Source organism: Lepidochelys kempii, chromosome 10, assembly GCF_965140285.1.
Source record: "Lepidochelys kempii isolate rLepKem1 chromosome 10, rLepKem1.hap1, whole genome shotgun sequence".
Taxonomy (NCBI): domain Eukaryota; kingdom Metazoa; phylum Chordata; order Testudines; family Cheloniidae; genus Lepidochelys; species Lepidochelys kempii.
Window position 1 is genome coordinate 56,970,743 of NC_136389.1, and position 25,224 is coordinate 56,995,966.

The following is a 25,224-nucleotide window of genomic DNA, read 5'->3' on the forward strand; positions in this document are numbered from 1 at the left end:
TACCACAAAAGCAGCCTTTTCATGACATTGGCATTTTATCATACATTAGACATTTGGATCTCTTCTTATTTTATCTGAACTGGTCCCTATCGCCATGTCTGACTAAAATTTTGCCATGGTATAGTCTTTTAAAAAGGAATATTATTATTACATTATTTTCTACATGTTATGGAGTAGTTGGAATTCTGTAAAATATTTTGTTTATACTGTCTGACTTCAGTCTGGAGAGTAAATGAGACTGAATTAGCATAGAAGCTTCTCTCATCTCTGGGCAGGTTGATACACTCTGGGTCAAGCAGAAAGTCATGGAAGCAGCATATTAGTTGCAGCTGATTAAAGTTTATGGTATCTCTTTTTCACAAAGACTAAACAGTGACATTCCCCAGATTCCAGATATGCCATTAGGGCCTCATCCAAAGCCCATTGAAGTGAGGCGAAAAGATTCCTGCTGAAATCAATGGGCTTTGAATCTGGTCCTTTATCCCTGAATATGCAAAAGAAGAAACCTTCAATGCCAAAATAAAAGGAATTTCCTTTTAATTCGTCAGTCACTATGAAACAATAAGAAAAGGAGTACTTGTGACACCTTAGAGACTAACAAATTTATTTGAGCATAAGCTTTCGTGAGCTACAGCTCCTGTAGCTCACGAAAGCTTATGCTCAAATAAATTTTTTAGTCTCTAAGGTGCCACAAGTACTCCTTTTCTTTTTGCGAATACAGACTACTCTGAAACCTGTCATTATGCAAGGTATGGAACAATATCACTCTCAGTCGGAAGGAAAGTTAAGTTAGTGGCATTTCCCTTGGCAAATAAGGGGTGATTAACCTGCTACAACTTAAAGACTACAGAACATTGGAAAGAGTGTGACTGGTTAAGTGTATTAACCGACTTAATAGCATGTGATATGTAGTTAGAATATTTCTGTTTAAATGATAAATTGGTACCATAGCACACAGGATTTTGTTTCTGTTTTGAGGAGAATTTAAATCTATGCTGCTGTCACCTAGGAGTTCGGGGGTCAGTGTTTCTTATGATTTTTAACAGTTTTAATGTTAACAGTGAACACTGGCACCAGATAGTTCTGTAGATTTTACTCATGATGAGATTTCACCGGTTTTCGAACAATGATGTGGCAGAGTTTTTTAAAGCTTTTCTTTGCCCTCTCGGTTTTCCCTCAAATTAAGGAATGACAATGGAAACTCTCCTTTTAAAGTTGCATATTGAAAAACTTAGAAGAGTCCTTTTTTATTTCATCTAAATTTTTTAGAGACTGTGTATTCATATATCTCATAAGACATGGAGGTAGTAAGGATATAATCCATTTATGGACCACTTAAACTGGCTGCTTCTGGTTCAGCCATATTGTTTAGACACTGTTTCTAGTTGGCAGTGCCATAGCAGTAGCATGCATTTGTCTTTGATGACAAAGAAGGGAAAATGCTTCTGTACCAAATTAATTTTTCAATCATCAGAAATATAGGACAGACCTCTGTGATGGGGTTTACCAGGCCCTTTGAGGCCCTTCTGAATCATCATGGTCCTACCATACCTCACCCTAAAAAAGGAGCAGTAACGGTGAGCCCTCTAGGCCTGCCTAGAAAGGTTGTGAGGAAGCAACTAATCAGAGCCCAACAGGCTCTTTTAAAAGGAGCTGCAGGGCCTAAGCAGAGCAGTTGCTGGATGGACAAGAAGGATGAGGAAGACTGGAATTCTCCAGGTCAGCAGGCTTGGGAGAGACCCTGCTCAAACAGGGAACAGACAGAACTTCAGCCCTGAGGTAAGGGTGAAGAAGAAGGGGCTAGATGGGAAGAGACCCAGGGAATAGCAGTAGCAATTATTAAAGGAAGCAGCACTTGGCTGCTATTTGTAGGGTTCCTGGGTCGGGACCCAGAATAGTGGGCAGGCCCCGAGAAGGGGGCAAGTGTTGTTTAGAAGCCCAAGAAAGGGGCTAGAATTTAAAGGGCTCAAGGATGGGACTAAGACCCTAGAGAGGGCCAACCATTTGTTGAACTTTGTTACCCTGCCCCCTTCCCCCCCACCCTCCCAGAAGGGAACTGAATGTGAGAGGCGACCTGCCTGGAGAGCTGAGTATTCAGGGAGGAAGCCCTCCAGGCACTGCTTTATAACAGGGCAGGGATGGACTTAACGCTAGCCCAGAGGGGATGAGAATTGAGGCCAGAGACAGGGCTGCAGCCACCAACAAGGGTAGAGTGATTGCCCTTGGTGAACCTTTTTTACCCCAGAAGGGCAGGGCTGGATTAATTCAGGGGCTTTAGGGGCTGCAGTCCAGGGCTTTGGGCTAAGGGGGCCCCCATAGGCCTATGGGCTGGATGCGGCCCGCTGTGTCTTTTCATCCAGCCCGCAGTCTCCGCACCATGGGCCAGACACTGTTCCCTGAGCCTCGGTGCTCCCCAGGGCTGGAACCGTGAGTGCCGGCTTTCCGATGTGGCCCCTAGGCGAGGGGCATTCAGGGAATATCTGTGCACTGCCCTCGCCCCCAGCGCTGGCTCCGCAGCTCCCATTGGCCGGCCATCTCAGGGAGCAGCGCAGCGCAGAGTCAGAGCAGGCAGGTATCCTGCCTTAGCCCTGCTGTGCCGCCAACCAGGAGCCACCCGAGGTAAGCACTTCCCAGCCGGAGCTACACCCCACACCCCCTCGTGTACCCCTACCCTAGCCTAGAGCCCCCTCCTGCACCCAAACGCCCAACCAGAGCCCAAACCTCCTGCTGCACCTCAACCCCCCCGTCCTATCCCTGGCCCCACCCCAGAGCCCATCTCCCCCCCACCTGGAGCTATAACCTCTCCCACACCCCAATCCCCTGCCTGAGCCCACTCCCCAACTCCAAACCCGCAGGAACCCCACAAAATCTAATAGCCCCAGACCCACAGGAGAGTTAATCCAGTCCTGCAGAAGGGTTTCATCCATTTTAGATTTTGTGTGATTTAACTGGAAGGCTGAGCCACTGAAGACTTGCCTGACGAGGTTAACAGCTGACATGGAGCGTTGGGATCAGAGAGTGCAAGTTCACACCTGTCTGACAGAAGGCTCTCACAAGAAGTGAATGCGCACTGTCACAACCTCTTAATAGTTTCCCCACATGAGAAACAGAAATATGCTAATTAATGGCTTCAGACCTGTTTGAATATTCTGAACTGCCAGGGCACTAACCCTTGACAAATCATCTAGGCGGCTGCTAGCTAGGATATTTTCTCCTGCTTACTGCCAATGTTCCAGTTACACCCACAGTTTGGAAGAGGTGTGAGTGAGAGAGAGCAAGAGGCATGGTTAAGCCTCTCAGAAATTTCAAATGTACCTCAATTCTGAGGGCATGAAACATAGGCTGCTCCTAGGCTAGAATAGCTGCAAAACCACTATATGCCTGTGCAGTGTCTGGGGAAAGAACATTCCTTCCCACCTCTATGCTGCCCAAAAGAAAAATGTCAGCATTCAGCTAGGCTGCTTGGGCCTTGTGCTGGCTTCAGGCTACAAGTAACTGGACGTTTACACCACTCTTTTTTTTTTTTCCTCCCCCCCTTCAGATTTGTGTTGGACTCAGACTCTCAACTTCACATTTAGAGAGACAGGGTGGGTGAGGTAATATCTTTTATTGGACCAAATTCTATTGGTGAGAGAGACAGAAGTTGGTCCAATAAAAGATATTACCTCACCCACCTTGTTTCTTGGGACCGACACAGCTAAAACTACACTGCATACCACATTGCATTTGGAAGATTATAATCTCTACCATAAGGACTATTCAACCAGCTTTCCTGAAAATACTAGTTATTTGGGTTCCCTGAGGCTGCATATGCTGCCCAACAGGCCCTATCAGGCTGTTCGTGCACTCACAATTGCAGTAAAGTGGTGCCAAGCATAACATAGTTTACATGCAACTACTCCAGTGGTGAAGTGCAGTGTAATAATAAAACTGGGCAACAAATCATTTGAGGGGAAAATGGTATAGAATCTGGCAGTGAAGAACTATTGTAAATTAATAAGCAAACTTTGAGTTACAGCAGGGTCAAGCTGAGGCCTAAACAGCTGGACCATTTCCTTTTAATTGGAGTAGGCACAGTCTGTGATATAATTTTCCCATGTCTGGTTTAATTAAACTGGTAATTCTAGAATGCATGGGGTTTATTCAGGTTATTTTGTAAACCTTTCAAAAAGGGGAAAAGAACAAATAGTATTTCCATAGAAGAATTAAAATATACCAAAACAGGTGGCCCTTTAATTTCTTAGTGTGTCAAATATTATTACTCCTATCCCCATCCTGATTTGCACTTTTAATGAATGTTTTTATCTTGGGGGACTGGATGATGATGCCAGTAGTTAATGAGCTAATGGTGCCTTTCACTTTGGGGATGCTAGTTCAAAGCCAGTCCCGATTGATGGTGACCAAAGCTGTTGTCCTTTGAAGAATGGTTAGCAATCTGTGTGTTATGACCTATCTTAACCCACTTCTTCATGGGTAGGCACCCACAACATGAGGATAGGAAAGGGGTAGGTTCCCTAAAAGTTTTCTCTCTATTTGCTGGAATCCTAGTTGCCATTAATTGAATCCCTTGTTGCCAGTAAGAGCAGAGAAGTCAAGGATTGAATGGGTAGGGAGAATGAAAAATCTCAGCCTTTCAAGTGGATCCTACAGCTTAGAGATATTGGTAGGGCAGTGTGAAATAAGCTTGCTTGGCACCAAACCTGCTCTGGATACATTAACATCTTCATGGGCTAGAGCTGTCAATCTGACATCTTTCATGAGTACCAGTTGACTTTTTTAAACAATATACATAAATATGTTTCCTCCAAAAAAAATTACTCTTTACAGTACAGTCTCATCTTAGCACAGGTCTCCTGGGAGCTGTACTTCTGCAGGTTGGGGTTAACTCCAACGAAGTGCTTAGCTGAGTCGCTGATTGCCCTCAATTTCCATTGAAACGAGGAGGCTATCAGCACCTGTGCGTGATCAGTCCTTCACACAGAAATAGTCTGTTAAGTGTTTAGTTTAATGCCATATACCATTTAGCTTTTTAAAGAAAGCTAAATGTTATCGGATTTGAAAAAAAAAATTCTGACTTTAGCAGTCTCCACCGCCCCCAACTTATAGGCTTAGTGAACTCAAGTGCTTTGAGAGCCCTTGCAGATTTTTTCCATCATTAATTTAATGCTGTGAAGTGAAAGCTATAAATCAGGGTTTCTCAAACTATATATGGTAGTCACACAAATGGGACTTCATCTCACCTCATAAATTGGGAGTAACTCAAAGGATCTAATAACAAAAAAAGTACATGAATTAAAACTACCTTTTAAAAATTCATCAGAATGTGAACCAGCCCCAGAGGGCTCCTGTCCCAGAGGGAAAGGAACTCTGTTATCTTGTATATGGTCACCTTGTCTTTTCTTCTTAAATTCCAAAACTCTCCATGTCATTGCAGCTTCCTACCCTGTGTTGTAGCCCAAGAGAAATGCAGCAGGGCAGCTAAATGTTGATCCAATAAAAGTTTGTAGTGTTGGATTTACAACTGGCTTGTTCTCAAAAGGGCAGTTACAAATATGTAACAAGAACAGCATGTGTCACAAACTCTTCTATAAGAGGCCAAGAACTTTACCAACATGAGATGTGCTCCCCTTCTCCTTCTGCCCCACACTCCTGCTCTGCCTGGAGAGTGGAAAATTGAGCACTTTAAAACAGAATAGGAAGTTCAAGTATTTTCCAGACCAAGTGTGATTTGTTGTTTGAATCAGACTTCGGGGAATGTTTTTTGCATTGGATGAAGCCCATAGGCCCCAATCTAGCCAAGCACACACAGATCAGGATCATAATACCGAGACATCCTAGTGGTGGTTGCAATATGCATTATTTAAAAGTAATGTACTCCTTATAGAAGGTGCCTAAGTCCTCTGTTTAGCCACAGACTAATAAGGAATTAACATGGAAAACTTCTTTCATCTGGCCCTCTAGCATATCTCAGCCACATTTTTGAGAAACTACTAGTAGGCATAACAGGGTCATCCAGAGGTATCTGTAATGCAAGTGCTAGTTGCAATATGGGCAATTGGACTGAACTAAGATCATTAAGTCAATACATTCAGGCCACTGAACAGCCATGAAATAGTAATGACTTTGTCACTTTCACCCAAGGGTTGATTTTAACTGGTGACTTAAAGATGAAAGGCTTTTTAGCTTATTTCTAAATCCTTGAGCCATCCATTTCCTAGAGGAGTTGTGTATTTAATCCGCTGTGTGAGCATTATGAGCAATCTACCCCTTTATAATACTATACCTTTTTAAAGTGTGGTGGATAGAATCTCTTTCATTTCAACAGCATCAACTTTGGTCCATATGTTTTTAATTCATATATAGTGGGATGAATACTCTCTTCTTCCCATTTCTTTGCCATTGAATTTGGGGATTAATGAATATACGTTATGACCATGGAGACTTTGCTCTCTTGTTGAGAATACCCTCTGAGTATTTCCCATGCTTTGAAACCAATTCTTATTTAAGGATTACTGTATTTTGGTATCTGGAGAGCCTGATCCCTGACATTAAGGTGGTACAGTAGCTTTAGTGAAATTAGTTGACGTATTACTATAGTTGCGGTAATAAAACACTTTGTGTTGGTTGCATTTGCAAGAAAGGAAACATTGATATCTGGAGGCTTGTTTTAAAGAAGTGTCCAAAGGCATTTCTTTCTGCCAAAAAGAAGTTTTCAAGAGACAGAGGTTTGTGCTGATAGGAGTTTATATGGCTGTTTTAGAAAGAATTTAGAAATGAGGCTAAGCTGAACACTTATAATAAGCAAGGAAAAATTTAGGGCATATAGTACAGAACGTAATAGGATAGTCTGCTGCACTGCTCAGATATTCTTCAGTACTTGAACTGCTGGTGTTTCATCATGAAGGGAAAAACATACTATATGGAAATGTTTCTGTTGCTAGTATGGCACCAACAGTGTGCCAGGTGCCTTTACAGACTGGTAGAACACATGGTCTTGCCCTGAAGGGTTTACAATCTAGAAAGACCACTTACAGATGAAGGCTGGGTGATGGGCTGGGAAGCAACAAAAGTCAGGGGTCTAGGTTTTAAATGTGGGGAGTGGGTGGATGACCAGCTTTGTGCCCCTCAAACAGGAAGCACGCAAAAGATAAGAGTTAGGGAACTGATTCCAGGGGTGGCTGCTAATGCCGAATCTGTACTGTCACAGGGGTCGTGGTGGGCTGCCCTGGATCAATGTGAAGACACAAAGCTTCTTCCTGGAAGTCCTTGTGTCTCTACTGAGATCCACTCTCTTTGGGAGCTAGAGCCCCTGTTTTGTGTTGACAACCCATTCACACCTACCTCAAAAGAAGAATTTGGAGAAAACTCCCTCGGGTCCCAATGGGTTTTGCCACATTGGAGGGCCAGCTTGGCCCTGGGTAATTCAACTATAATGTTTAGAAAATGTCTTGTTAGTTGCACAGTTTTTTGCGTGGATTTTTTTTAAACAAATATTTTTGCTCATGCATTGTATTAAGAGCTCTTTGAGGAGGGAATAGAAGAATATCAAATTTCTCTCTCTCTCAGCCTGTATCCCTTTTACTCTGCCTCTAGCACATCCACAGATGTTGCCTGCTGATATATTATTGTAACCCTTACATAGTCATGTACTCTCATTTGTATGTACAGATTGCCATCAGCCTTAATATAATCTGTTGTGCCTTCCCACGAACGTCCCTTGTTAATATACTTTATAACCTTCTTACCAGTCCACATCAAATGAACCTCCATAATGGTGACAATTCTGCCCGCTTTCATTCCCTAAATAACATATTTGCAGAGCAAACTGGCTATTAGTACAGCTTTTATTTATTAAAGTATTTGACTAGTTACACACTTTCCAACAGAATCAAAAACATACAAAATATTGGTCACTAAAACTGACTCAAACAATTGGCAGTGTCCTAACTCTCAGCGGGGACTCACCTGCTGTAATAATAAATAAACTGACTACATGTTATATTTTGATTGAGGAGAGAAGACTTCAGTGTGACCTGAAGCTCATCAATGTCAGGGTTTCTCTGACCATCATAGGGAATGAATTTCAAACTCAAAGAAAGCTACTAAGAATGCTCTAAAAAAGAAAAGGAGTACTTGTGGCACCTTAGAGACTAACAAATTTATTTGAGCATAAGCTTTTGTGAGCTACAGCTCATGATGAAGTGAACTGTAGCTCACAAAAGCTTATGCTCAAATAAATTTGTTAGTCGCTAAGGTGCCACAAGTATTCCTTTTCTTTTTGTGAATACAGACTAACACGGCTGCTACTCTGAAACCTATGAATGCTCTGTTGCTGATCCTGAGCAATTGCCTTCCAGGCACTTTCTTCTTTAGATGTGATTTAAGGTGGAATCTGCGCTTTCTCCTCTTTGTCCCCCCCCCCTTTTCTTTTTCTTTTTCGTCATCCACCTCTGGGACTTTAGAATCACAGATGATCCTGTGAAGGGTGCCTATAAGCTGTGGCCCAACTGTACTGGAGTATATTTTGATGGGCTCAGATTTGAGGATGTATTTCCTTAGTTTTGATTTTAGGTCTGGTTTAGGCTCCAATCTAGCAAAGCACTTTATGCACATGAATTGAACATGGAACTACGCAAGTGCTTAAAGTTAAGCATGTACATAAGTGTGTTGCTGTGTCATGGTCTTAGTGGTGTCAGGATCTTAGAGGAGAGTTTTGTTCAACCAAAGTATCCAATTTTTAGTTTTTCATTCTACTCTGACATTTCTTCCTTAGGGCCCATTGTTGTTTGTTATTTAATTTTATATCCCCCAAGTGTGCTTGACTGACAAAAGGGAAGAGACAGTCTCTGCTCTGAAGGACTTCTAATCCAAAGAGAAATCATGTAGACAAAGGAATAGGAACAGGAAAAGGAAGCAACAATCACTACCAGGTGACAGAGCCATGAAGTTAGGCATTTATCATGTTAGTTGTGTAATATGTGTGTATTCCTCTCTTTCTGGGTCTCTCTCTCAGCTACAGTCTTACGTTCAAACTACTTGGAGTGGAGGTCGGGGTTAATAAGGCTGGTGTTTGGAGGAGCTATTCTGTTATTTAAAAGTCTTCTGTGGAATTCTCCAAAATCAGCAATAATCTTGAGGTTAAAAAAAAGATATTTTCCTATCCAATTTTTTTTAATATTATAGACTACTTGCCTACTTGTTTTTTCCCTCTCCAAATCAGGGGTAAGGTCTCAGCCTAACATTTAATTTCTTTTTTTTTAAACCACATCTGTAGACTTGGTAGCAGGAACTTACGTGTTTTTCTTTCTTTAGTGAAGGGAAGTCAGAAGTGTGAACTGAATTGCCGAGCAATAGGCTACCGGTTCTATGTGAGACAAGCTGAAAAAGTAATAGACGGCACGCCATGTGATCAAAATGGAACTTCAGTCTGTGTTTCTGGGCAATGCAAGGTAAGGCCAGCATCTGAATGCGTGAATTTTAGCAATTCATCTTGGAGTGTCTCTTATGTGTTATGCAAGTTCCAATAATGATTGATGCAATCTGATTTGTGAAAGTTCGATGTCTTGGTAACTTGACATGTACCTTATATTTTTCATAGATATGAAAAATATGTGTCCTCATCATACTTTAATTATATGTAAAACTGTAAAAATAGTGACTGAGAGAATTTTGAAAGGTTGTGTGGAAGTTTCTGACCAGAATTAAGATGGCTTTCAGTGAACTTCTTCATATATTTAGCTTCTTGCAAAAGAGGTGTTTATCCCTATGTCAAATTAAACTCCCCAGTAATTTATTAAGCAAAACAATGGAAGTAAAAATAAAAGTAAGAAAGCAACTTGGCTTTAGCTTTGGAATGTAGATCTCTCTCTTCTTTCTCAGCTGAAACAGATGGTAAGACTTAGTGGTTCACTTTTATTCAATTAAATGTTAAAGTACTTGTCATTTAACCAGCAACACTGTAATTTTTCCCATCAACCCTTATGTGCAGTTAAGAGATGCAAGTTATTCTCCTTATTGGTGATCTAGTGTTCTGTTGGTAGAACACAAATAATTGTCGATTGGATATACAGTCATTTCTTTAGGGTCCAAATGAGGTACTGTGTTGACTTTACACAATCTGATATCTGGATTCTCATCATAAAGGGTAAATGCCCTGCAGCTTCTGTGAGATAATAGCATTCTTATGCAAAATGTGATGTTTATGTTTATTTAAAACCTCTGATGCAATAAGATAAGAAAAATGTGTAAAAAGCTCTTATCTGTTGAATTTGCAAACGAGAGCTTATTTTTCAAGTCTCTGGTATATGGGAAGGGGTTTAGAAATGAAATCTAATAATTGCAAGTAAGTGGCATTCAGTGTTTGACTGTTTCCAGTGTCAGTAGGCAGAAGAAACACTGGGAAGTTTTAACAAGTGGGTGAAATGTGACTTATGAATCCAAATATGAAAAAGGAAAAATTTAGTTGTTGCTTTGCCAGAAGAAATCTCAGAAATTAGAAATCTTTTCTATTAGATTCCTTCTACTTGTACACATCTGGACAATGCAATGCATATGTCTGTATTTGTATTTTTAGCAGTACAAGCAGTCTTAGATTTGAGTTTTCTTTGTAGATGATAGATATGTGTGAAGTTGCTTATCAGTAAAGATCCCTTGATTTAAAACTGATTCATAAGGGCCAGAATTTTTTTAATTACTATTCTGATTGGTGGCCAATAGCGGAATTGAGATACAGACTTTTTATTGAACCAGCAGCCCTGTTTTCCTGATGCTTTCTGCAAATACAAAATATAGGATGTTGCGTTTATATTTGTAAGTCCTGGGTAAAAAGGAATGATGGCTTCTCAGGGGCCTAATGAGAAATATTGTTCAGAATTTTGCCATCGTGAAGTTTATATGCAGTCTGTTAATTTCCAAACCTTCAGATGAGATGTCAAAAATCTAATACGTGTTCCAAACCCATAGTATAAATATGAAATGGATGCTACCTGGGAGTCTTATGCTTTGTTACTTTATTGTTATGCTGGTCACCTCTGTATTTATTTTTAAAGCTCCTTATTTCAGTAATGTTCAATGAATTGGTATAGCATATCATTCCCAAAAGAACTCAAATGAAACCAATTCTGCCCACTTTTGTAGGTGCTAAAGGCCCTAAAAGCACTCTACACCTGTATACTCTGTGTTGGCTCTCTCCACATCAGAGTAGAGTGAGAGGGTAAGATGAGCTGAGGACATGCATTGTGTCTCCAAATAGGCAGGAGAAGGGACTCAATTGTTTGCAGATACAATGTAGGTTATTTAAACATTAATGTACTCGATTCATAGGGACAGTCTGGCATATGAACATTGAAATTATCGATATTGTGTATGCACAAATGTATAGCTTCAGGAAAGGTTTCCTACTATGGGCTAATAAATCTAATCCATTCAGTAGTGTAATTGTAATCACCGCAATGTGTAACATTTCTACTTGGACAAAAAACCCATCGTCTTTCCTAGATTTAATGTGTGGTGTTAGTGTATCAAAGGGGCAGAATATGTTCTGCTTGCTAGCTTAAATCAAATAAGGTAATGTTTTTACTTAACGTTGAATCCTTCCTTTGTGGTTTTAAATCAGAACTGTAACCTTATAGGATAAAAAAAAAAAAGGGGGGGGGTGGGGGAGATCTGTCATGCAGGTATTTAGAAGTTGACACAATAGATTCGTTTATCATGTATGTGCATTAAGGTGACTTAAAAACACTTATGCTTGATAAACTCTAACAGCTCCTGTCAAGTTAGTGTGCACACAGTAATTAAGTTGATACAGCAATTTGCATTTCCATAGTCCTTTCCATTGAAGGAACTCAGTTTTTGATTAATACTCACAATGTGTGATGTTGTGTATATGCATCCTTGCCTCAGTTTGTATGTGCATTTAGGGGATTTGGCTTAAATTGGGCATGCTTTTCTGCAGTCTGCATGTGCATTTGGAGATATGGCTACAACTTGTTTGATTTGAAGAAAGATTAAATTTAAAACCTATTTAATTAATGGACAAATGTGACTTGTCCTCCTTTGAAATTGTGCAAAATGCTGTTCTTTTATGGAAAAGCTTTCACATCAAGTACTAAATAAGAGAAGCACCAGAAAGAGGATAAGTATTTAGAAATTTGGTCACTCTTTTTAGGGTATTCAGAGGAGGTGGGCTCCTCAGCAAGCAAGCCAGAAACTTTAACCAGGTTCTTTGAATACTAAACTGATCCTGAAAATGTAAGTTTCAGAAAAGAGAACCTATTTTAAATTATCCCTAGTTTAACTATACTCACTAATGAAATCCCTCTTTTTTTTCTCCTGTGACTTTCTTCAGACTTCTGGGATTATTCTGTCTGCTCCTGGAGTTTTGTCCGTACTTTAATTTCTTGACCACCTCTTCTGACATGATTCTGATTGCCTTCAGAATTTCTTCTTCCTGCTTTGGTAAATGCATCTCTTAGCCTCATCTGTTCGTACCTTCTTTTGCAAACACTGTGAGGTCAGTAATTCAATACTGGCTCTTAGCCTTCTTTAGCCAGCACGGTAACATGAGGAGTTTGCATAACTATTATGTGATGGGGTAGTTTATAGTTACTATTATTTTCAATGAAACTACTGTATACTGCACAGTACTTTCCACAGAGTTTTGTGCAATTTTGCTGTAACTATGGGATGTTTGTAACTCATGTCATAATTGATCACATGTATCAGTTAGCTTAATTTGGTGTGCAGTTATCTCATTATTCTCCATTTCAATAATTAAAAGATTAGATTGGATAACTTTCATTTCTTCTCTGCTTGAAGTTTTTTACTTTGATTCATTTTTTTTGTTCTTCTTTTTATCCCAATGATTTTGTTGCTAGTTGCAGTAGTGATAAGCGAACCTCAAAAAATCAGGGTTTTCACCTGCTCTCTCCTAATCACTTGGGCCTGCAAAACTGAGCAAGACTTCTCATGAGAACAGGCTTTTGATGCAACCTTTCTGGCACTCCTTGTTAAGACAGAAATGCTGCAAGCACAGTTTTTCATGTAGTATTTTTGCACGTCTTGTCTGTGGTTCTGGATGGGGAAAATGAAGATGCATAACGTTAAAGTTTTTGGTTCAGGTTTTACACAAAGAGTTTAAGACAATTTTATTAAAGTTATCTGAATTCCTTCACCTGTCTATAGCACATGGAATATTTATGTAGTCACTTTCCATTTGTTTGTGGGGGATTCTTCTCTGAAATCATACAAATGTCTTGGCTCAATGCGTTAAAAATAGCATTTGTAGGATCTTGCCCTTTCCTCATCAAGTAAGCAAACAAGTCAAGCTTGTCTAGTATTAGTATAATATTCCTAGGCATAAAGAACAGGAGTACTTGTGGCACCTTAGAGACTAACAAATTTATTAGAGCATAAGCTTTCGTGGGCTACAGCCAACTTCATTGGATGCATAGAATGGAACATATAGTAAGAAGATATATATATATATATATATACACACACACATACAGAGAAGGTGGAAGTTGCCATACAAACTGTAAGAGGCTAATTAATTAAGATGAGATATTATCAGCAGGAGAAAAAAACTTTTGTAGTGATAATCAAGGTGGCCTATTTAGACAGTTGACAAGAAGGTGTGAGGATACTTAACTTAGGGAAATAGGTTCAATATGTGTAATGACCCAGCCACTCCCAGCCTCCATTCAAACCCAAGTTAATGGTATCTAGTTTGCATATTAATTCAAGCTCAGCAGTTACTCGTTGATGTCTGTTTTTGAAGCTTTTCTGTTGCAAAATTGCGACCCTAAAATCTTTTACTGGGTGGCCAGAGAGGTTGAAGTGTTCTCCTGCCAGTTTTTGAATGTTATGATTCCTGATGTCAGGTTTGTGTCTATTTATTCTTTTGCGCTTTACAAAGCGGTGTGGTCAATGTACATGGCAGAGGGGCATTGCTGGTGCATGATGGCGTATATCACATTGGTAGATGTGCAGGTGAACGAGCCCCTGATAGCATGGCTGATGTGATTAGGTCCTATGATGGTGTCTCTTGAATAAATATATGGACAGAGTTGGCATTGGGCTTTGTTGCAAGGATAGGTTCCTGGGTTAGTGTTTTTGTGTGGTTGCTGGAGAGTATTTGCTTCATGTTGGGGGGCTGTCTGTAAGCGAGGACTGGCCTGTCTCCCAAGATCTCTGAGAGTGAGGGATCCCTTTTCAGGATAGGTTGTAAATCTTTGATGATATGCTGGAGAGATGTTAGTTGGGGGCTGATGGTGACAGCTAGTGGCGTTCTGTTATTTTCTTTGTTGGGCCTGTCCTGTAGTAGGTGACTTCTGGGTACTCTTCTGGCTCTGTCAATCTGTTTTTTCACTTCAGCAGGTGGGTATTGTAGTTTTAAGAATGCTTGATAGAGATCTTGGAGGTGTTTGTCTTGTCTGAGGGATTGGAGCAAATTCGGTTGTATCATAGAGCTTGCCTGTAGACAGTGGATCGTGTGGTGTGTCCCGGATGGAAGCTGGAGGCATGTAGGTAAGCATAGCAGTCAGTAGGTTTCCAGTATAGGGTGGTGTTTGTGACTACTGCTTGTTAGCACAGTAGTGTCCAGGAAATGGACCGCTTGTGTGGACTGGTCCAGGCTGAGGTTGATGGTGGGATGGAAATTGTTGAAATCATGGTGGAATTCCTCAAGGGCTTCTTTTCCATGGGTCCAGGTGATGAAGATGTTATCAGTGTAGCGCAAATACATTAGGGGATGAGAGGTGAGGAAGCGTTGTTCTAAGTCAGCCATAAAAATGTTGGCATACTGTGGGGCCATGCGGGTACCCATAGCAGTGCCGCTGGTTTGAAGGTGTACATTGTCCCCAAATGTGAAATAGTTGTGGGTGAGGACAAAGTCACAAAGTTCAGCCACCAGGTTTGCCGTGACATTATTGGGGATACTGTTCCTGATAGCTTGTAGTCCATCTTTGTGTGGAATGTTGGTGTTGAGGGCTTCTACAGCCATAGTGGCCAGGATGGTGTTTTCTGGAAGATCACTGATGGATTGTAGTTTCCTTGGGAAGTCAGCGGTGTCTCGAAGATAGCTGGGAATGCTGCTAGCATAGGGTCTGAGGAGAGAGTCCACATAGCCAGACAATCCTGCTGTCAGTGTGCCAATGCCTGAGATGATGGGGTGTCCAGGATTTCCAGGTTTATGGATCTTGGGAAGCAAATAGAATACTTCTGGTCAGAGTTCTAGGGGTGTGTCTGCACAGATCTGTTCCTGTGCTTTTTCAGGGAGTTTCTTGAGCAGATGGTGTAGTTTCTTTTGGTAATCCTCAGTGGGATCAAAGGATAATGGCCTGTAGAATGTGGAGTTAGAAAGCTGCCTAGCAGCCTCTTGTTCATATTCTAACTTATTCATGATGACGACAGCACCTCCTTTGTCAGCCTTTTTGATTATGTTGTCAGAGTTGTTCCTGTTGATGGCATTGTGTTCAGCACGGCTGAGGTTATGGGGCAAGTGATGCTGCTTTTCCACAATTTCAGCCCGTGCACGTCGACGGAAGTAATCTATGTAGAAGTCCAGTCTGTTGTTTTGACCTTCAGTAGGAATAGCATAACATAGCAGTGAAGGAATAGGTGGGAACAAACCCTTGCTATCACATTACCTGTCATGGGTACTCCAGATGTGACCAAACAAGCATTGGTGCCCGGAGGAGCTGGAAATTTTCGGTGCAAGATTAAAGCTTCTGTCTTCAAACAAAAGCTGGTTGCATTGCAGGAAACTGCTTCTGAATGGAGCTGAAAGAAAGAAATCTTGCCAATAAAACTGCACAGCTGAATGGAGCCCAAAAATGTTTTCCTTAGGGATCATGACTGTATTTGACTGTACATACCACCCTTTGGGTGGGATGGTATATGTCAGGGTTTTGATAATGGATGCAGGTTGTCAAGTTCAGAACTACACTGAACACAGTTAGCTAGAAAGGCGTTCAGAGAGTGAGTATTTAGCTTCTTCATGGAACTGTGGCAAAAAACATTTTTCATTTGTAGTTCTGGCACACAGTGGGCCAAATTCTGCCTTTGGATAGGTGAACGGGGCTCCCATTGGAATCAAGTGGAAACATTTGCAACCTAATATTCACTAATATTGGGGCATAATTCACGCCAAAGTCTTGGTGCAACATAGTTACTAATTTAGGACTAGATTCTTCCACCTCATTAACCATGAAATAACGGGCTAAGATACTACTCAACAAGAATAATGGTGGCAGAATCTGGCCCTTAGCCTCTTTGCAATTGTACTTTAGTGGGCAAAAACCCGAACACAAGATACAAGCGGACTTGTGTGTCAGATGAACAGCAATATGAAGGTAAGTTTCACTGCATTCTATCTTGAGATGAGCCATTGCAACTTGACTTCTTATAGTAAGATGGGAGAGTAACTAGAGCAGTTTTTTTCCCTTATGTTGACAGCAGGAGGAATGTATTGAATTACATTTTTTTATTAGGTCAGTCACTTTAACCACAGGTTACTGAAAGGCAGTTATTCAAAAACTTGCCCTTAGTTGTAAGAAAGATATTATGGGGGTAGAGAGGAAAGAACTTAAAAACAAATAAAACCCAGGAAGTTGGAAACCGATCTTTAATTTTGACAGCTTTCTTTTTTACTTTACTCTTTCCCATTAGAAATGTTTCCCCTTCAAAGTCAAACAAAAAGGTTCACAGGTTTCTAAAGTTTAACTAAGCCAGCTGAAAAGATTTGAGGATAACTTCTGCTCCTACTTACACCATTATAAATCTGGAATAACTCCCCTGACCTCAGTGTGTTCCTCCAAAATGTTTATGCATTATCATCAGCTGCTGACAAGCAAGAGATTACACTGATTAAGCCAAATGTTTGCAAATCCAAGTTTTCAGGGGATAAACAGTTCATACTGTATCTCATGGCCTTTCCCTTTGCTAGCAAGGGAAATCATCACACCCTACCTCGTGTTCTTGTTCTGTTTTCTCCAGCCATCCAAAACATATTTACAAGCAAAGTTCCAACTGGAAGCATTCATGTGTCAATCCTGTGCTGTGCATTAGATACGGATAGTTGATTCATGGCTTCATTTAGAAGAGAAGATTTGCTTTCAAGTGTTTTCCCCAGGAATTGAAATTCGGGGAGGAGGGTGTTCAAATTTAAAGGGTGGGGGGTCAGGGCCGAGGAGGGGTGAGACTGTGAGGGTGAAGGTGTCTCTATGGCACCATAGTAAAAACTGAAAAATGTTTCATGACCATTTAATTAGATTTAACTCATATTTTAAAATCATCACAAAAATTAAAGTTGGCTACTCAAGCCTTCTATGAAGCACTACCTCTTCATCCTTCTTGGTTTCTTGTTATAATTTTGCACAACTCTGTTAATGAACTTCTCGAATACAATGTGTTCATCTTTGGTGGCTTCTCGTGTGTCCAGGACTTCCATTCCTTCAATTGATATGCTCATTAGATCATTCACATGATCAGGCAGAAGGCGACTTCTTTCAGAATACAAAATTTTGTTCAATGAGGCAAAAGAACGCTCAACTGTAGCTGTTGTGACTGGGAGTAACAAGAGATGAATTCCTACTTCTTTCATCCCAGGAAACATAGCACAAAGATTGGGTCAAGTCACTAATGATGATAAAAAAAGAAGTTGAAGTCAAATCTTGATTCATTCGTCGTATGATATTCCACTCTACGTTCAAATTCTCTATTCTGTCCTGAGCACATGGCAGTCCCATTGCTGGTAGTGCCTCACTCCACTCAACTATCGGTGTTTTGTAGGACAGGGATCTGTAAAAGCTACGTAGAGGTTGAGTAGAATCTATAAGTCGCTCTTGTAGATTTTTAAGAATCAAGTCTCTGTACTTTTTCAGTTGTCTTAACAAACACTTCTTGTCCTCTTCACTTAAGGATTCAATATAAATGCCTTCATTACTCAACTTCTGGACTGAAGTCTTTGCTTCTTCCAGTACTTTTTCAATGGATAGCTCTCTGATTGATCCAAATGTAGCTTCTATTGCTGGACAAAGGTCTACTACTGTTGTAGCAGATGCCTGAATGGTATTGTTTAATGACCCATGTGGTTTCAACAGTAGACTTACAAGGGGGAGAATGGCAACAGTCTTCTCTGAACATAGTAGCAAAAGTAATCCACAGCCTCACTACTTAGATCCATCCCATCTTGGTAGATACTTTCCAAAGCCAGTAATAATGGCTGGAGTAATTTTAAGACAACAGCCGAGGATTGCTCATGAGAAAGCCAGAGGGTTTTCCCAGGTTGGACTAATTTGAACTTCAGTCCCAGTGTATCTTCTATATTTTCCAAGCTATTCAGTTTTTGGACTCTTGCAGAAAGAAGAATATAATGAAGACATTAATTGTATAGCTTTTTAAATGTCTTTTGAAGAGTCTGCAGCTCGTACTAGCGCTAGTTGGAGTAGATAACCTCTGCAGTGTGTATAGAAGAGATTAGGATTACACTTTTCTCTGAGCAAAGCTTGTATTCCACCATGTCTTCTAGAGAAGTTTGCAGCTCCATCAAATGCACAAGCAGCCATCTGTTTGCGGTCCAATTGACAAGCATTTAACTCTTCTAAGATGTGTCTTCTATAACTTGAACATCTAGAAATGCGTCTACTGGCCTACCACTGACATCTAGATAACATACACAATGACTTAATACTTGATGCCCCTTTGCATCAGTGCATTCATCAGCCCTGTAAGCAAATTTTTTTTGTGGAGAGTTCTTCACTTTTTCAACTGTTGAGTCTTTCACTGTTGCACCACGTGCTTCTAGACAGTCAGTTGAGTTTCTTGAAGAAATATAGTGAGCATTTGCTGGTCTTGTTCAGAACCAGTGTTCAACTTCAGGATGAACAAGTGACAATGCACTTAACATTGGTCTCCAGTTTGTAGGGTGTGGTGTCTCTTGCTTAAATAGAGTATGATGCCACAGCCCTGTTTGTTCGCATGAACTCTGTTGTGTCTCCAGCATTCTTAACAGCCTCATTAACACTCACCAGTGTTGTTCTTGGTCAGTGGAGACTCAGAGTTCAGAGGTGCTTTCACATGAGTTCACCTACCAGGTGGGGGGCAAGAAGGCACCTTGCTCGTTCCTCCAGCTGCTTACTGTACGCTCTGGCCACTGTGTTTGTTGTGCCACCGTTGACTCCATCGCTCTGTTGCCCATGGCCCTACACCGTCACCTTTTGCTGCCACCTGCCACTGTGACCTCTGCTGGTTGGTCTCTTGAGATTCCATGCAGCTCTCAGTGATTTCAGCTGAGCTCTCAGTGCGGGAACCTCGCTGCTAGTGCAGACAAGGCCGTCTCTTCCACAGAAACACTGTCCCACAGCAGGTCTAAGCACTTAGACTCGATTTCAGCTGTAGTGGTCACTTAACAAAACAAAAGACTATCTATGGAGCCTAATCAGCTCTGTCTTTAAACAGTGGAGACGGGCAGGTCTAATAGTACTTATGACTCAGGCAGACCATCAAGCAAAACACCTGTCCCTACCCTCTCTCTTGATGCCCTCAATGAGCACAGGCTAAGTACAGTTCTACTGCCCTTTACTCCTACAATAAGAACAACAATATTTCATTATCTCCCCCGCATTCAAGTGATTTGTAACCCAACCCCAGCCAAAATCTATCACTTGGGCAGCGCAGCTCTGTTTGCTGGATACCTAGGTAGATTAGGTGTGAATGTAAATACAATCTGGTCCTGAAGCCTTTTTTCCCCAGCCCTTAGCTCATCACTAGCTGTCAGGGAGAGCTCATTTAGACTTTGCTTACAAATTATAATTTGAAATTATTAGGTTGGCCAACATCACCGAAATGAATGCACTGACATTGTCATAAAAAAGAACAGCTGTATACGGAAGCTAGTCTGTGTTTATACTTTTCAAATCTGTTATACTTTTCCAGATACATGTATTTTATCATACACTGTATATGCTTTTAAAGTGTGTATTAATGTTTCAATTTCAGCTCAAATTTCCAAACAGTCATTAAACAGACAACACTGCAACTAGTAACTAGTTCACAAAACTGGGGGGAGGGGGGGAATTCAGGGTGTGTGTTGGGAAATCCCTGTTTGCTTTAATTTTATAAAAATCATCCGTATGATCTTATTTGGTAACCTACACTCTACCTCCTTACAGAGAGTTTTTGTTTTATTTTAAGACACGGAATGTGGGGCTTTGAGAGTGACTCTTAGATTTTTTTTTTTATTGGTAAGTTGTTTTATTTCATTATGTCTGATTTTACAGAGAGTTTTTGTTTTATTTTAAGACACGGAATTTCAAGCATTGACTTTTATTGTCCTCTTTTTCCACTGAGGACCCGCTTCTCATGCTGAGTAGCATTTACTCATGACATTGAAGCTTCTGGGACTACTGGCATGAGTAAGAATTGCAAAATCATGCCCTCAATTTTGAACATATTATAGAGAGAAACCTCACAACCTTTATTGACTTTTCATCCAAAGAGCCGATAGCCCTTAAAAACAGACTAATATTACAGATGGCAAACTGAGACACAACAAAGTAAACATACTTACAGAAAATTACGTATGAGATAGAGCCAAGAATAACAACACCCGTATGATCTTATTTGGTAACCTACACTCTACCTCCTTAATTTTCTTTCCCCATCTGCTCTGTATCAGTTTGCATGGCTGTGCAGAAGGCTTTCTATTTAACTGGGAAGTGATTCCTACATGTGTATTATCAAGAATCTAGGAAAGGGGTAGCTGTAATATAATTTATGCCTATTATACAATGCTCTGTTTGCTTGCTTTATAGTTATCTGTTTGCTTGCTAAACAAGAACTAGAAGATAATTTTCTGCAGATATGTGACTTCAGTTTTAGGTGGTTTTGCACATTGGGAGGAACCAAAGCCAATGGCTTCAGATAATCCAAGCGCTGGTAATGAACAGATAATACAGTGTCGATTCTTCGACGTTTTACCCCTGCCATGTTCTGATCAACAGGCTGGCTGGTAACTCCAAAGTGGGACCAGGGAAAAGCCAATCAGGGAAGATGAAACAATGAACTTTGGAGGGTTTAAAAACCTCAGCCCTAAAGCTGAAGAGACAGAAGCAGGCATTGATTGCTGGTCTTGAAGATTGACCCTTCAATGCCAGAAACAGGGGTGTCTGTGATAAGTTAGATCTACCTAAGATTTAGGTAAGGTGTATATGGCTTTCTTTTTGTCTGAATGCTTTGTTTCTATGGATAAATAAATAATACTTTGTTTTGGAGAAGCTACTCTAAATTGTTGCATTTACCTACTGGTCACAGCTCCCACAGGGATATCTCTTGCAAATGCCAAACCAAACCCAGTTGAGCCATCTGAGGATTCATGGTTGGTGAACAGGGGTGTTGTAGCCAGTGGACCTGTGCTGTGAGTGGGAGAATCTCAGGATTCCACCCTAAGAGGAATAGTGGTGCAGGGCCTATCACTTAAAAGGTTGTATTCATTATAATGATAATTCAGTTATGTTTTTTGTGCACAAAGAGCAACCTTATAATTTCAGTGTGGATGACTTTACTTTTCTTCTTTCTTTGGTTTGGTTTTAGTTTCCCTTCATTTAAAATTAAAGTATCCTTGAGACAGCATGGTATGTGTATCTCCTATCTTGGACTGAACTAAACACACAATAGTAGCTGCTATTAGTATCCAATAGTCTCCTAGAAATTTAAAGGCATGGCACATAGGAGACAAAAGCATTAGTTACACAGCTACATGCAGCACAATAAATGCTAGAATATTAATATAATCTGTGTGAGAGGTGCTGGGGTAAAGGCAAATAATTTATCCTCTCATATTGCTGAACAATGAATCTTCCATGCGATTAAAGAATGGTGCTAATAGAAACTACAGAGAATCTCATTTAGTTTTCCTCAGCTGGATATGGCACATATCACCTCCGTCATTATGCAAGTAACTGAAGGAGCTATTCATGAAATATTCATCCTGGCTACATTCTTGTGCCCCTTCTGAGGGTAGCTAGTACTGGTGAGTAGTGACACTGGTAGTGGAGATTATATGGGTTTTTTGTTGTTGGTTTTTTAACTTTTATATTCTAGACCATCTCTTGACAATCAGATTTAGTATCAGTAATGAGCAAGTCTATGTGAACATAATTAAACAACTTCCCAGGTTTATGGGAAATTGGGCAGTGTGGGTTTAGCTTTATTTGTAATACCCCATGGAAATTTTGGAGAAAAGAGTAAATTTGAATTCTGCATTTACTGGGCTGGGTGAAAGCCAACTCAACCTCCTTGTATACTTAAGATATTTGAATAAACTATATTTTTAGGGTCAACATTTTTTATAGTTTTTGCATTGAGAGTTTTGTTTAATGTATTTTATTTATTTAAATAAGGTATAAAGGCTTTCATCACTCAGAACGCATCTGGGTAACGTCTATAAAATACCAAAGTTTAAAAACCATAAATTTGACCCAGTGGTCCAGATATATAGACCTCCAGCACCAGTGTGCTTTCATGCACACAGAGGGGTTGGTGGAAATACAGAAAATAAAATGGGGAGGAATGAAATAATCCAAACGCATTACCCAGTGCTGAAATTTCTGCAGTTTGCCTTCAGTGTTCATAGCATCTTTCTGTGGCCCATGACTGTAATGCTACACCTGTGCTGCTCAGAAAAAGTTTTGAGTAAATTTTAAGAGGGGGAAGCATTTAACTACTGTTTGATAGCTTGTTTGTTTGTTTGTTTGGTCCCAACACCCATTCTCAAAAGGAAATTAAATACAGTTAATCAAGAGGTTGCTATTTTTCATAAATCTGGCATTTTGGAAAACTATGACAGGAATTGCATATGCTCAGCATCTCTCAGAATCGGGCTGTATGGCATTAGCACTGGGTAAAGAGGGTTTGGGGTGGTTTTTGCCACTTTTGAATCTTTCAGGCATTTCCTGCATGGCGATATTTGTACTGCCTGATGAAACGAGGGGGGTTACACACAGAACTCCTATTACACTGTTAGAATTCACAAGCATAAATCACTTGTACAGCCAATGGAGTCTGTTCTACATGGGCCAGATCCTCAGCTGGTGCAAATCAGTGTAATTTCACTGACATCAATGAAGCAATGCCATATTTACACCAATTTAGGATATGGCCCCTAATCTTAATATTAACTCATTTTTTTTTTCAATGAAGATAACTACCACAAAGAATAGGTGTCATTAAAGTAATACTGGGACTGGAAATAACTTTAGAGATTTTCTGTAAATACTCTTTACACAATTTAAATTTAAAAAAACAAAAAAAACCCTTCCTCTTCAGTGGATGACTTGTATCGGATGTGTCACAGTTTACCAGGTGCCTTTTAATGCAGTAGGATGTGGTACTGTAGTAAAAGCAAACTTCTTAGATACATCTAGCATTCTCAATTTGCTATCTGAATCTAAACTGAACTGCTAGTGTGGGATAGATTCTTCCGAGCCTGTCTATTTTTAACTGTTTCAAAGCCCCGATTGGGTATTTGAAGGGGATCTTTCAAGGATATTATATTCTATTTCCCTAATCTTAGTATGCAGTGTCACCTAGTGTTTATTACAGGTACTGTAGCTACCATATCCCGCCTGTCCCGTTTACAGCTCAGTTCTGCTCCCCCTGAAGTCAGTTACAAAACTCCCATGGATTTCTTTGATTGCAGGATGAGGCTTATGGTAGAGTGAAACTATCTGGGTGAAATCCTGGCTTCATTGACGTCAATGACAGTAGGATTTCACCTTCTGTATTGAAACAAAGTTGGCATATGATATTGTAACTTACATAGCAGATGAGCTGTCTCTCATTTCGTGCCTTCCCTCTTGAGAATAATTTACCTCTTCTTGCGATGAGAAATTTTAAACAATGCAGTCTCAGTCAGGAGCCATTTCCCATTGTATTTGAAATTATTGAGGGAGCCAAGTTTTACCTAACTTAATTGTCTTGCACATTAGGGATTTCTTATCAAAGTGACTTGTGTACATGCGAATCTTTAAAGCAGGAAATATTGCCAGTCTGCTTGGTTTGGGGGTTTTGTTTTTTACATATTTGAAAAGCACTTTGTGCTTTTAAAAACTCTGTAAATATCAATAACATGAGTCTCCATGGATTGTAGAATGAACACAATCATACATCACAGGAATGAAGTAAATTAAGGAACCAATAGATTTGTGTCTTTTTTGCTAAAGAGTGGCTATTTTTCTGAAAGAAGTATTTCCCCCCCTCTTTCTCTCTGACTCTGCGGACACACATGCACAGAGTTCTGTTGGGAAAATGTCTCTTAAAAATGTAAATTATTTTTGGAGTGGATGCTACTTGCATAGTTTGATTAATATGAAGCACCATATTCAATAACACATATATTTACTTTATTAAGCGAGTCTTATCCACTATGATTTGCTTTGCAGTTTTCCTTTTAGCAACATATGAAATGATTCTCTTAATTTTGTCTGTAGATGCCAATGTTGTTCTTACAAGTAGGGATGGGCAAACTGGTTTGGATGAAATCAGAACTGACCTGGAGCCCTACCCCTTGTTGTGGCTAAATAGGTTGGGTTAAACTTTAAAAATACATTTTTGTTACAAAAATATACTTCACAACAGCTGTTAGCTCACCCTGCTCACTCACAGAAAATGTATCTCAAAATGATCAAGCTTATTGAGAATGTGGTTATACACTGCAGTTATTCCTAATTTGCACATTATTTTGTGCTGCTATGGATTTTATGGAAAAATAATTTAGAAGAATGCCTGAATACACTGTCTAAAGAGCCAGTTTACATGGTCTGTATCACCATCTTCTGGACACTTTTTGTTTCTTTAGTATAACAAGAATAAATTCCTATTTCAAATAACACGATTTGTTCTGATAACATTTGTGGTCTGTATTTTGTGTTTGATTGCTTCCTTTTTGCTCTTTGTAATAGTTGAAGCTAAATAGGGGAAAATGCATTCATAAACTTGAGTAAGAAAAAGGAATGGGTTGTAAAGGCAGCAAATTACAAATAGAGAGATGATGGTTCAATGTCAATGAAAATCATATTCCTATAGAGTAACACATTTCTTGCCAATTCAGGATTAAAAGTGTGCTACAGCTCTGGTCAATGTTGATTTACTGAAATTCATTTAAATGGAGTTTTTTCTCCCAATATCTACTCTATTGAAAATCCACTCAATTAGATGAAACAGCAA

The 25,224-nt window shown here is 40.0% G+C and overlaps 1 protein-coding gene across 2 annotated transcripts in view; it reads left to right on the top strand.

The window, feature by feature from the left end:
• THSD4 (thrombospondin type 1 domain containing 4) overlaps positions 1 to 25,224 on the top strand; it is a 621,627-nt gene that overhangs the window by 230,763 nt on the left and 365,640 nt on the right. For both annotated transcript variants that reach the window (XM_073303716.1, XM_073303717.2), the window contains one exon: positions 9,313 to 9,449. In XM_073303716.1, the coding sequence (XP_073159817.1) occupies positions 9,313 to 9,449 (137 nt within the window). The remainder of the gene's footprint in view (positions 1 to 9,312; positions 9,450 to 25,224) is intronic.